General features: G+C 40.6%; 2 protein-coding genes across 8 annotated transcripts; one reads left to right on the top strand and one right to left on the bottom strand.

The window, feature by feature from the left end:
• Nucleotides 1-576: 576 nt before the first annotated feature.
• On the bottom strand, nt 577-3,987 carry otud6b (OTU deubiquitinase 6B). The gene is made up of 8 exons (XM_040187931.2): nt 3,657-3,987; nt 2,981-3,129; nt 2,581-2,679; nt 2,100-2,300; nt 1,758-1,878; nt 1,592-1,653; nt 1,359-1,465; nt 577-1,049 (listed from the first exon to the last, which is right to left on the bottom strand). Exons 1-8 carry the CDS (start codon nt 3,730-3,732, stop codon nt 965-967), a joined length of 900 nt encoding a protein of 299 aa, XP_040043865.2. The 5' UTR covers nt 3,733-3,987; the 3' UTR covers nt 577-964.
• An 846-nt stretch (nt 3,988-4,833) lies between these two features.
• rab5aa (RAB5A, member RAS oncogene family, a) lies at nt 4,834-11,836 on the top strand. Of its 7 annotated transcripts, none has more exons than XM_040187935.2 (7): nt 4,895-5,076; nt 6,197-6,227; nt 7,047-7,265; nt 8,272-8,423; nt 8,667-8,789; nt 8,999-9,092; nt 9,578-11,836. In XM_040187935.2, the coding sequence occupies exons 3-7, from the start codon at nt 7,100-7,102 to the stop codon at nt 9,691-9,693; spliced, it is 651 nt and encodes a 216-aa protein (XP_040043869.1). In that variant the 5' UTR covers nt 4,895-5,076; nt 6,197-6,227; nt 7,047-7,099; the 3' UTR covers nt 9,694-11,836. The 7 variants fall into 7 exon arrangements, with proteins under 7 accessions (XP_040043866.1, XP_040043867.1, XP_040043869.1 ...); XM_040187937.2 differs by having other exon boundaries at nt 4,899-5,076; nt 7,050-7,265; XM_078081620.1 differs by lacking the exon at nt 4,895-5,076 and adding an exon at nt 5,170-5,738 and having other exon boundaries at nt 7,050-7,265.
• Nucleotides 11,837-12,050: the final 214 nt, after the last annotated feature.

The following is a 12,050-nucleotide window of genomic DNA, read 5'->3' as shown; positions in this document are numbered from 1 at the left end:
ATGAGGGTTTACGTTTCTGTAGGGTTTCTTTCTAGAAAGAGCCGTGATAATATAATTTCTTTATTTAGCAAGGATACATAAACAATATGACAACACTTCAGACATGCAATTAAACAATAGATTTATTAAATGACTGCAGTATAGTGCATTGAAAAAATAACTGGCAATTACATTTGTCAAATAAATAAATACTTTATATATTTAATAGATACATTAGAAACAGTATACAATGATATAAGTCATGAGTGTGTCATTGTTGACATTTTCTGTTGGCCGTGTTGTGTGTTTTTACCATGGTAGAAATGACTGTTTTAAACTAATTTCATTAAACTGACAACTTGAATTGGCCTGAGAGAGAGAGAGACACCATCTGTGGTAAAATGTCATATCCATTTATAATAAAATAACTCCGATATGTACCGATAATTGTTGATAAACACCTAAGAATTAATTGATGCCATATGATCATGTTAAGTTAAAGGAACCAAATAGGCAGCTTCAACAGTCTGATAACAAAATCCGATTACAACAACTTTTTATACTTCACCCCCAAAAATACCGCATTGACATAACGTATTAGTATTGTATGTGTTTATGTAACATCACAATTGCGTTTATTCCAAGAACATTGAAGGATTCAACAAACCCTCAGTGACTGTTGACATTTGGGGTGACATAAATGATCAACATCTGTTCAGCAACGAGATTAAAGAGTGACACCTGATGTCATAGGTAGGCTTAATAAAATAAAATCATTGACACATTGATACTGCATTTCATTACACTCCTCGTTGACAGCTTTTGAATTCTACACACACCATTCTGTGTTGTAGCCACTCAGAAAACAGCAATATTCTCTATTAATCCAGCTTGTATTCAATGGAGGGGCCTCTCCAAGTACGTTTGTATGGAAGGACTCTTAGAACACACATTGGTTAATGTGTCACCACGACGGAGCGGCCTCTCAGCTCTCCTCTGCGCTGAGCGGCTCCTTCAGCCCCTCCACAGAATTGTAGTGCTCTCCTAGTCCGTATGCATGACGCATGTAGCTGCAAACAATGGGGAAATATAGATTCTGTCAGTCAAGAGGTCGGAGATAAACCTTTAGAAATCCTAAAATGTTTATCAAAAAGTGGCATTTAACACGGTCAGTGCTTAGATTCTAGTTATTCAAGTCTCCATCGTCTGCTTCTTTGGCGTCAGGTCATAAATCCATTTCTTTCATGTGGTTACATGAGGGTACATTCCTACGTGAAGTACATGTAATGCTACCACTAATTTGACTGGATACATTGTTAACAATTCATCTCAAGCAACCTGTATCCCTGACAAACATGATGCATGTAAATGCAACGTACACAAGGGTGATGGGTTCTCTATCAAATTCCTCCCCGATTTTTATGGTTGCGGAGTCAGCCTGGATCACTTCCACTGGCAGCTGAAGCACTTGGGTCAAAGCTCGCAACTGTCGTAGGAGGGAGCGGGGTAGAGGAGGGGGAGCGGGGGGGGGGGGGGTCCAGGAAAAAGAAAATGATTGAAAAGCACAAAGAGTGACAGCACAGTGCATCAGTGACAAACTTCAACAACTCACTTCAAGTTGTCCGCCCCAAGCTGCCGTGTGCTCCACGTCACTGCAGTATTTGTCAAACTCATCTGGAAACCAACACACACACACACACACACACAGCAGCATGATTACTATGCGTGCACATTGTGCAATGCTTCATATAACAGACTTTGTCGTGTGAACGCCTTACCGGTTGTGTACATGTCACCGGTGTTTGGGTTGGTGAGGAAAGGGAGGAAGTCGTCCGCATTGCCTCTCATGCGCTCAGCAGTGCTGGACCGCAGTTCTTCCACACTAGTGATTGATCCGTGCTGGAATAAAACAGCATATATGTTCTCTGTGTACGAACTTGTCTTGACTTGACACATGTAGGAACTTTGTTGAAAGTCCGTCAGAGAAGGATTGCTCCATTCTCAATGGAACAACAGACAGTGTGGAGCCGAGACATTGCGGAGGATTCAACGTTGCGTTTCACATTTTGATTAGGTTTTCAAACTACAGCTACAACAGTCCTATAACAAGATGACGATACCTCTGCACGCTTTACCAGCTGATCCTCAATGGCACGATACATGCAGTGGCCATCAGAGGAGATCTCTTTGATCTGAAGCCGGCGCTGAGCGAGTTTCTGGGCCAGCTTTAAAGCCTCCTGGTGCCTCACACCCTGCAGGTTTTGTACCTCGGCCTCTGCTATCCTGCTCTCTCTCTCCTTCTCCTCGGCAGCCTTCTTGTCCTGGAGAAGATCCATCAAAGGACACAAATGATATTACTATTGAAAAAAACGTGACAAACAAAAACTGGTAAGGAAAACAAAACACATGGTTAATATAACTACATTTATAAATGGCATACTATATAAGTACTGGTGTTTGTTAATGTGAATTCTAGTAAATAAGGATTATGATTAGGTTGAAGTGTGATTCTTTCACTGAACTTTAAATCACCGTTATAAAGCTGTGGGCATTAACAAAGACCAATTCAAACAGTTCTATTGGAGTTGGGAACTACCTCACCCTTCTTTTCTGGGCCTTGGTTACACGTGGTTGTTTCCCCTCCTCTTGTTCATCGCCATCAGCTATCTTCATCCTCTCCACTCCATTTAACGCCTCTACCTTTTAGATTAGAGTGAAAAGAGCTTTAGTTATGTGGCACATTGACACTTATGTTGGCATAATCAGATACAAACGTGAAAAAGAAATCACATTTCGTTGTTCATTTGTTTATGTTTAAGTGACCAAGTACAACTATGTGCACTTTAAATAAATACATGCGTCTCCTAAAGAACAATTCATGGGTTTATATAAATACTTGTTGATTACAGGGGTCGCATCGAAAATTGCACCCGTGTTTCATGATGTCAAATGTAATTGCGTAGCTGTGAGATTTGACGATGGTTGGAATGCAGACAGGTACCTCTGTGTTGGTTGTGGATTTGAGTTGCCTCAATTCTTCGTCATGTTTCTGGTTCAGGTCCGTCTCAATTTTTGCAATTTCCTCTGTCAACTGTTTCCTCCTTTTCTTGTCAGTTTTGGGGATTGCATTTTTCATGCTCTGGATTTTAGCTGAAAATTAAGCACAAGAGCAGATTGTCCTAAATAACACCTGGCTACTAAATATAGAACACAGCTCTGTCTGAGGCTGTTGATTAGAAGGGTAAAACAAAATGGATTTCCAGTGTGATTAAAAGGAAGAATGCAATCACAGATTTCATTGATGTACCATATTAGCTTGTTTGTGAGAAGAAGTAGGACACAGAAATCATCTGATCCTGCAACTCTCTCGATGAATTAAACTAATTTATCTAACATAGAATGACAATAAGAGCACATAGATCAGTGTGCATCCGCTCTTTTCTTGACATTCACTGGGAATTTCCCCCCTGAAATCACACTCATTGTGAGCAGTAAAACGCAATGTAACGAAGGAACTAGCAAACAGCTAACAATGACAACTATGCGATGGAGTCAAGTGCATCCCGTGAATATGCGTTTTTGCAAACTACTGCTTGGCTTGTTGATGACCGGATTGTGCGGAATTCCAAAAGAAAGAAGCTGACAAGAGGACGTGCAAACAGTCCGTGTGCGGATACCTTGAGCATCTTTCTTTTCCTTGCGGTGCTGCTTCGCCAGCTGCTCCTCGGGTGTCTCCGCCGTCTCCTCCTCCATGACTCCACGCTGCTCCGTCTGCGGCCCCTCTGAGAACTTTACGGTAAAGCCTTTAGACAAACAACGTGTTATTGTATCCCCGTCATAACACTAAAAGGGGATAAATGTATACTATATATATATATATATATATATATAATCCAAAATAATTACAAAATAAAACGTGCTGATATGGCTTTAACCGGAAGAGAAGAAGAACCAGGGCGGAGCTTCGACTGGTTAAACTCTGAGATGAGATTTGCTGCACCGCCGCCTGCCGGCCGGTCACGGTGCTACAGTTCTCTTCCGTCACCGCAGACAGCTGTCATTCAAATGCACTCAAAACGCATTCAAATTCCACCCAGGTGATTGATTCAAAGCAGGAGCTTATCTGTTGATCATATGTCTTTTCGGATTCTAGATCGTTTTTTATGCAGTCTACATTATTGGGATTGTGTCACTTAATGCTTTCTTCACTTCCCCTTTTCTCTGTGTCCTGCTCAAACATCACATTCCTCTCCCCTTTTCTTTGTGTATGTTAATACATGTATCCATACATAATTAAACACATATGTATGCATATTGATATAATGTATGTTCATATTGTAACTCATAGTGTATGATCATATACTGTATATATTATAAATGTATGAATTCTATTCTGAATTGCACAGCACATTTAAGCTTTAAAAAATATTACTTTCCATTCGGAACGTGTTGACTTGCTCCTTAGGTTTTATAAGAACCTTTTAGATAAACCTTTGCCAACTTGTCCGGCGGTGTGTTTGAAAAAGAAAAACCTTCTGGGAACTACAAGGACCCAAAATGTTCTGTAGATAAATTTATCGGACCATGAGACCTGATGCAAACCTTTAAAATGTTAATGTAAAAGGACTACAGATGTAAACATCAGCAGCATGTGTATTTTATCAACACCTACCTAATCTTGATAAACACACCGCATTATGTGTGTCCTACCTCAGCTTTGTTCCTTTTAATAAACGACAACAAAGGCATATTTATATCTAATGTGGCTGTCCAACAATGCAACATCATCAAAATATAGTTGTGCAATGTATATCCTAAACAAGCATTATCAGGCATCATCGGCGGAGGCCCGACGGGCCGCGTGACGTGGCGCGCGGCCGGAAGAACTTGTTTGTGTTTTGGTTCTAAGGGGAAGTTGCGAGAAGAAAGAAAGGAGGAGACGTGACGGGATTGTTGAAATTATTTTCTTGTATTCTCCCCCCCCCCCCTTTCACACACACACACACACACACACCACCTCCCCACCGCGGTGTCCGGGGCTCCTCGCGTGAATACTACAGGTGGTATTTCAAGTTCCGAACGTCGTCTGGCCGTCAGGTTAGTGCCTTCGCTTTGACGCGAATCTACGACTTGTGGTGTCCAGCTGACCAGCTAACGCTCATCGGGCACTAGCGGCTAGCTAGCACCGTCGCTAGCTGCCTCGAGCTAACGTTAACGTCGGGGGGTGTTTGCTTAGCTACGGGAATGCAGAGATGCAGGCATCTTGTCACGTCTCGCAGAGTTCAGTTGTTGCTCTTTTGTGTCGACGTAGTGTCATTCGCAAGGCGCCCGGGAGTTTTAGAGAGTTCTTTTAGTGACAGCTAGCGGCTAACGCCAAATTGGAATCGGGTAACGTTAAGTGGGAGGAATGCTAACAGTGCTAGCAAGCTAACGCTGGTGTTTATTAAATTGAGGGTTGTCAACTTCCCATTAAAGGACTTCAGCGAACCAGCCCGACAGTTCAATTTAATAACTTTTTTGGCGGATCTGCGTCGGCTGGCTTGTTAACCCATCGGTTAACAATAATGTTGTTAATCATTGGTTTCGTGCACATTTGTTAGCTGAGCCTGATTCGTTTTGTGTGCTCATCGGAAGGGGTTGTGGGGGCTTACGTCAACGTTACTGTCCAGTCACTAAAAAGACCCGTTTGGCTAAACGCTGAGCAGCTGGCTACACAACTGAGATCAGAACCGATCATTAGCGGTCTCCAGCCGACAACAGTGAGTGTTTTTACAGTCAACTGACGCCAGCAGCACCGCGTTGTAATGCGCAGTGTTTGTTGACAGTTCCTCTCGCGTGTCTCACTCATCGCAGGCGCTGTTTTGACGTCCCGGATGCCTTTTTATTGTTTTCTGCTTGCTCGTCTGAGTCTACTACAAATATATAGACGAATGACTGTCTGATATTCTGGGTGAAGGGATGAATGTTAGGACCGAGTAGCTCTTCTTTGCTTTATTTACAATTGTAGTGTTATTCCTCCGTTGCCTGATTTTGTATCTTGGTATTTTAACACACAGATCTGGCAACTTACTGCATATGTTATAAACAAATTAGCAAATTGCAAAGTGAGATAATGTCTGAACTTTTTATTACATTTTGAAATTGCAGCCTCAGTCTTCACTACTGAGGAACATCCAACAGATAACTTGCATGCCTTCTGATGCTTTTTTTTCCATAGCCATTGCAATTCATTGCATTATAGAGCATATGTGAGTATTCTCTATATCATATATCTATTTTTGCTAGTAAGCGAATAATGTGTCTCTTGGATAAGGAATTGCATGTAAACAGTTCTGCAAATCGGACATAGAATTCTTTTTCCTCCTGACAACAGCCATCTGTTGTACAAATTAGTCAGCTGTTCAATCTTAAATGAGTTACTCTGCAATCCATGAATGTGAGGCATGTATCCATACGTGGTTTCATTCACGTAGTATGGATGGGTGAAGCGCCTGAAAACCCAAGAAAATACTTTGCTTCTTAATAAGGCCTCCTTGGATCAATATTGTACGAGGTTTTGGTGGACTCTTCCTCTTTTTTATAATGTTGTACGCAAAGCCGAGGAATGCTCACTTGTGTTTGTAGCCGTGTGTCGACACTAACAGCGATATAGTTAAATGTAAGCTTCACATATTTCAGGCGCTTTCACGATGACGTTGGCCATATTTATATCACTTATTTTATATTTTTTCAAATCCGCACGATGTGAAGTAACACATTATAGCGTATATGATGAGCATATTTGAACATTTGAATTCAATCAATTCATATATTATTGTAATCTTATTTATTGTTTTCAAATTTTGAAAACTGCAACTACACACACATTCCCTCTTTTTGCCTTGATTGGTCCAACTCTAGGTAGCAATGTTTCTATGTATTTAAAAATTTGCAAACAAATTGTCACTCTCCGTATTTGGCAAATTAGTATAATGCAAATTTTATTCATCTTTCTATACTTGCACAATCTTGCTGAGTCATTGATTACTTCTAGATAGTTATAAAACCTATTTTCTTGCTTCTCTCAGCAGAAGTCCTCATAGTGAGGTTTGGCACACAGCGACAGGGATCGGACGAGGTCATGGCCAATCGGGGAGGAGCTACGAGACCCAATGGACCCAACGCAGGGAACAAGATCTGTCAGTTTAAGCTGGTGCTCTTGGGGGAGTCAGCTGTTGGAAAGTCCAGCTTAGTTCTCCGCTTCGTCAAGGGTCAGTTCCATGAATTCCAGGAGAGCACAATAGGGGGTGAGTTTCCTATCAACAAACCAGGCTATTGCCCGTTCCCTGCCAGTTGGTTGTGTTAGGGTTTCGGAAAGCTCTCGAGGAAGGCCTCACTCCTTTGTTCTCGTCCCGGCCGGAAACGAGGACACGAATGAGTCAATTCGTTTAAATTCAAAAATCAAAAGGTATTTAATAACTAAACAATGTTATAAGGAATGCAATTACAAAGTGAAATACTATGCCCCAATGAGTGAATTTAACAAAGCATACATCGTTTAAGTCTTCATCTTATAACTAGTACACTTTAATTACAACAACCCATCATTAATGATCACCGTTCATCACACTTCATCATAAGATCTAAGACAGTTCATGTGGTCCAATTCTCAAGACATCTGGCTCAGTCGGCTGCCTTACATTAAGTTGTTCATTCATTACCTGACAGGAGAAAAAACTCCCAAAAAACGCTCTTTGGGGATAAAATTGGGAGAAATCCATAAAGGACGGCAATTGGCATCCGTCCCCAGGTTTTAACATCACATTGTGACAGAATGTTAATGTGTACAGTGTTTATATGATTAAATGACTATGAATTGCGTTTGATTGAAATTGCATTCACTTAATCTAACATGTTAATGTAATACCTAATATCTAATAACACACAAACTATAATTCTAACACTAAACATTATTACACGTACTATAATTTCCTGACTAGGGGTGCACTTCTGGCTTAATTGCATAACAATTGTTAGGGATTTATGTGACATGTATGACCAGTGCACTTCCGAAGAGAACTGGCTGCTTTGCTATTATCACAATTTGCAGAAAGTCAGGATCACTTTTGTAAAGTAGCACCTGAAATGAGTTACAAAAGTCATTGGTCTCATTTTCTCTGAAGTGGACATTTTATTATATATATTACATACATATGTGTATGTAATATGATTTTATTGCATTATAAAATATATTGTGTTTAAATAGTCATTATCCAATGCTGACTAACCCTTCACCTTGTTCTGTCCTTTCAGCTGCCTTTCTCACCCAGACAGTGTGTTTAGACGACACAACAGTGAAGTTTGAAATCTGGGACACTGCCGGTCAGGAGCGTTACCACAGTTTGGCCCCCATGTATTACCGAGGAGCCCAGGCGGCCATCGTGGTCTACGACATCACAAACGAGGCACGTTCATTCACCCCTCAATCAAGTTCACAATAAAATTTTCCAACGTCTTACTTGCTCCGTTAAAGTTGGACAGATGATACTTAAGATAATCATCCCCTCAAGGTGAAGTAAGATTACTGCAGCTGTAGTTCAAAATACAGCTGGTAGCCTATATGAAAATGTGTGCTGTCGAAGGGAAGTATATTTTAAAGTTACTGATCACATGACCGTATTGACAGATTTCCCTTTCTCTGCATGTAGGAGTCTTTTGCGCGAGCAAAGACCTGGGTGAAGGAGCTGCAGAGACAAGCTAGCCCTACTATAGTCATCGCTTTGTCAGGCAACAAGGCTGACCTAGCCAGCAAGAGAGCTGTGGACTTCCAGGTCAGAGACAACAAACACCTGTCAAGACAGTCGGTCTCAGTTTATCATTTCTTGTAAATATGGATCTACTACTTCTCATGGATAGCTGAAGGTTTTTTTGGTTTGGTTTGATGTTATTATATCCCAAACATACACAAAAAGTGTTGTTTGTTGCCACTGAATGCATCTAATAATGAAAATAAACCGGTGTTTACGTGTTGTGTTGAAAGGATGCCCAGTCCTACGCAGATGACAACAGCTTACTCTTCATGGAGACATCGGCAAAGACATCGATGAACGTGAATGAGATATTTATGGCCATTGGTGGGTAAATATTAAGACTTCTTTCATCGATTTTGCCAGTGTTTTTCTGGAGGGGTACAGATGGATAGATCTAGTGATTTGAACAACCCGCGTTTCGCAATGCCTTCATTTCACCTTCATTATACATCCTACGGTAATACCTTTCTAGTAAAACAGTCAATCATCGTTGTGGCATTTCTTGATGCATACATAGGAATCAAAAGTTTGATCCCTCAAATATAAATACATCAATATTCATAGCGATTTACAGACAGTGTGGTCTAAAACACACGAGATAGTTAATTCTCCTTTACAATGATACTGTTAATGTTTATAATCGGGCAGGCAAACTCATGCAAATAAGTAAGAGCCGTTGATACAATGGAATCGTGGCATTAAAGGATGACATTGAATTTAAGCTTTTACAACCAAACTCTTGTGGTTGTTTTTGCTTTTGTTGTCGTTCATTGTGGTGTTTTTTTTTTGTTTGTTTTTCTCGCTGACAGCAAAGAGATTGCCGAAGAGCGAGCCGCAGGCCGTGGGACCCAACAGCGGGCGGAACCGGGGGGTGGACCTGACGGAGGCCGCCCAGCCGGCCAAGGCGCCGTGCTGCAGTAACTGACGTGGAGAACGGCGTCCTTCCAACCAGCCTGTAGAGCAGTAACTAATGCGGAAAATGCCCCGAATGCCACCGCAGTAACGCAATGTGTTTGTACTCCTGTCTTCAATTCCCCGATGTGCGAAACGATGCCCCGCGCCCTGTCCTTTCTGATATTACATATATCAATCATTATTGATGGATTAATGTCAACAAATAGCGACATTAGTGTTTTTGGCATTTCATTCCTTTTCAGCTTGTAGATATAATTTAGAGGATTTTCTTTTTAAGAATTTACAACAGTATTTCTAATACCAGTTATCTGTCTTCTGTTCAATTTTTGAGGATTTTCTTATTTGTTGCAATATTTTTTTCAATCTTATGGATTCACAAACCTATATACTTACACGGCCCAAGATAGAAAAACTCCAAACCTTTTGTCTGCAGTAGCGCCGAAATGTCTGTTAGCGAAGGATAAGGAAACTCTTATAAATCTAATAAAAACAAAAAGGCAGAGATAGAAAGACACAAACCTCTAAGGGCCAAACCCCTCTGTTGTTTGGACCCTTTTACCTTAAGTTTAAAAACTGTTTGTGGAGGGTAGTCCCTTTTAGATCATCCTGCCTGGCCATGCCCTTTCCCCCACTAAACCCAAAGTAGCACTAGTGAACATTAAGGGTCCATTCTGGAGCCATGCCTGCTTCTAGCTGTCCCGAGTGGCATTGTGCAATGTTTCACAGTATTAAATCTGTGACTATACTGTCTGCGAGGACCAATGCAGCGCAGAAAAAAAAAAAACGGCTCCCGTCAAAACGAGGCACGTGTGGCCTCTGGGGGCCACGTCGGTGTCACCACCCTCCCACCTCCTGATGCTGCATCCCTTCACTCGTCTTGTGCAGGCCGTCCATGCGTTTAAACCTTGGTTTCTGTCTTCGGAGGATTTTCTGTGTGAATATGACCTTTTCCATTGTGTTTAATATTGCTGGGTTTGCACCTGGTAAAAGAAGCGAAGACGAGGGTAGTGAGTTGGGAGTTGCAATATGTAAGGCTGCTTCATAATCACCTCTGAATCAAAATGATTTGCCATCTTCTCTTGTTTAGGAAGTGCTTTCGACACAGTCGTGTGTCAGTCTGTACAGCCGGCGCTGGCTGGCTGATGACAGATTTCATTCATAGACTCACTTACACATGTCCATTTAAGTGTGTGTGTTTGATCACACATTTGCACCCGAACAGACACATTACATTGACTTCTTCTAATTGTATATAAACACACACAGTCTGTTACAACTCTTAAGGTTGAGAGTACACTTTATTTCCCTTTCCCACTCACCTCACTTTAATGTTACACCTCCAACACACACACACACACACATAGATGTGCATACATGTGATCACTGTTTTTGCAGGTCTTTCTCATGCCTTGTACTAATGATGCTCATGAATATATCTTGTCATAATTACAGCCAGTGTGATATATATAAATATATATATAAATAATATACTGTAAATATGTTGTTGCAGTTTAGTCTACCTTTTTTCAATTTACCAGTGACAGGACTAATGCTCTCTATAGGCGGTTGTCTACTCGTTAAAAAAACTGTACAGTTAGCAGGGGAAAAAATGTTTTTTCACACAAGCGGTTAAATTAGAATCAGTGGTGTTCTTTTAGATGTTTGTATTGTTATTAACAAAAAATGAAATTGCATTTATTTAGTCATCTGTCTTGTATCTTTTTCTCAAAAGAAAAAAAAAAGAATATCCAAACATTTTGGTTTCTATTTTTTTAACATGATTTCCTTCTTGCACTTCATAATGATTTTTCTTGTCGTATCAGGCTACTCGTCCAGCACTGCTTCCTGTTATCAGAGATCTTCCTGAAAGTGGTAAAAAGCTCCAGACGAGTCGGACACAATACGAAACAGATTGATTAACCACACGGCTGCCCCTCCATAACAATTCAGTAACCTTGTGACGATATTGTCGGGGCAGTGTAACAATTTATCAGATGGCACAATGGTGGTTCATGAATAAATTAATTAACAAATTCTAAGGATGTAAATTGTATGTTTTTTTTGCCGTGAACTAAACATTTAAACGCAAGCATTTTACAGTTCTGGTATGTAATGACCAAATACTAAAATAAATCTGACCATTTCTTACTGTACGCTCCCTGTGTTTGGTGATTATAGGTCATAACTTCACTCCACGCCTCTTTCTTCATATTGAATAGATAAAGTTTTTTTTTTTTCTTTATAAATCTTCAAACTTTGACCAGACCGTTGGTCTGCAATAAAAACCATAATAATAAATCTGATTAGATCCCATCATTGCTTACACTCAGTGCTTCAAACACACTTTTATGAACAGCATTTGTTTTT

This window comes from Gasterosteus aculeatus, chromosome 10 (genome assembly GCF_964276395.1).
Source record: "Gasterosteus aculeatus chromosome 10, fGasAcu3.hap1.1, whole genome shotgun sequence".
In the NCBI taxonomy this organism is placed as follows: domain Eukaryota; kingdom Metazoa; phylum Chordata; class Actinopteri; order Perciformes; family Gasterosteidae; genus Gasterosteus; species Gasterosteus aculeatus.
Note: the sequence above shows the minus strand (reverse complement) of the source record. Positions and strands in the feature narration are given on the sequence as shown.

Coding starts and splice junctions, on each gene's coding strand:
- otud6b (XM_040187931.2), bottom strand. CDS start 3,732: ATGGAGGAGGAGACGGCGGAGACACCCGAGGAGCAGCTGGCGAAGCAG. Junction 3,130..3,656: donor GGAAAAGAAAGATGCTCAAG/GTATCCGCACAC, acceptor CTTAATTTTCAG/CTAAAATCCAGAGCATGAAA. Junction 2,680..2,980: donor AATCCACAACCAACACAGAG/GTACCTGTCTGC, acceptor CTAATCTAAAAG/GTAGAGGCGTTAAATGGAGT.
- rab5aa (XM_040187932.2), top strand. CDS start 7,100: ATGGCCAATCGGGGAGGAGCTACGAGACCCAATGGACCCAACGCAGGG. Junction 7,266..8,271: donor CCAGGAGAGCACAATAGGGG/GTGAGTTTCCTA, acceptor CTGTCCTTTCAG/CTGCCTTTCTCACCCAGACA. Junction 8,424..8,666: donor TCTACGACATCACAAACGAG/GCACGTTCATTC, acceptor CTCTGCATGTAG/GAGTCTTTTGCGCGAGCAAA.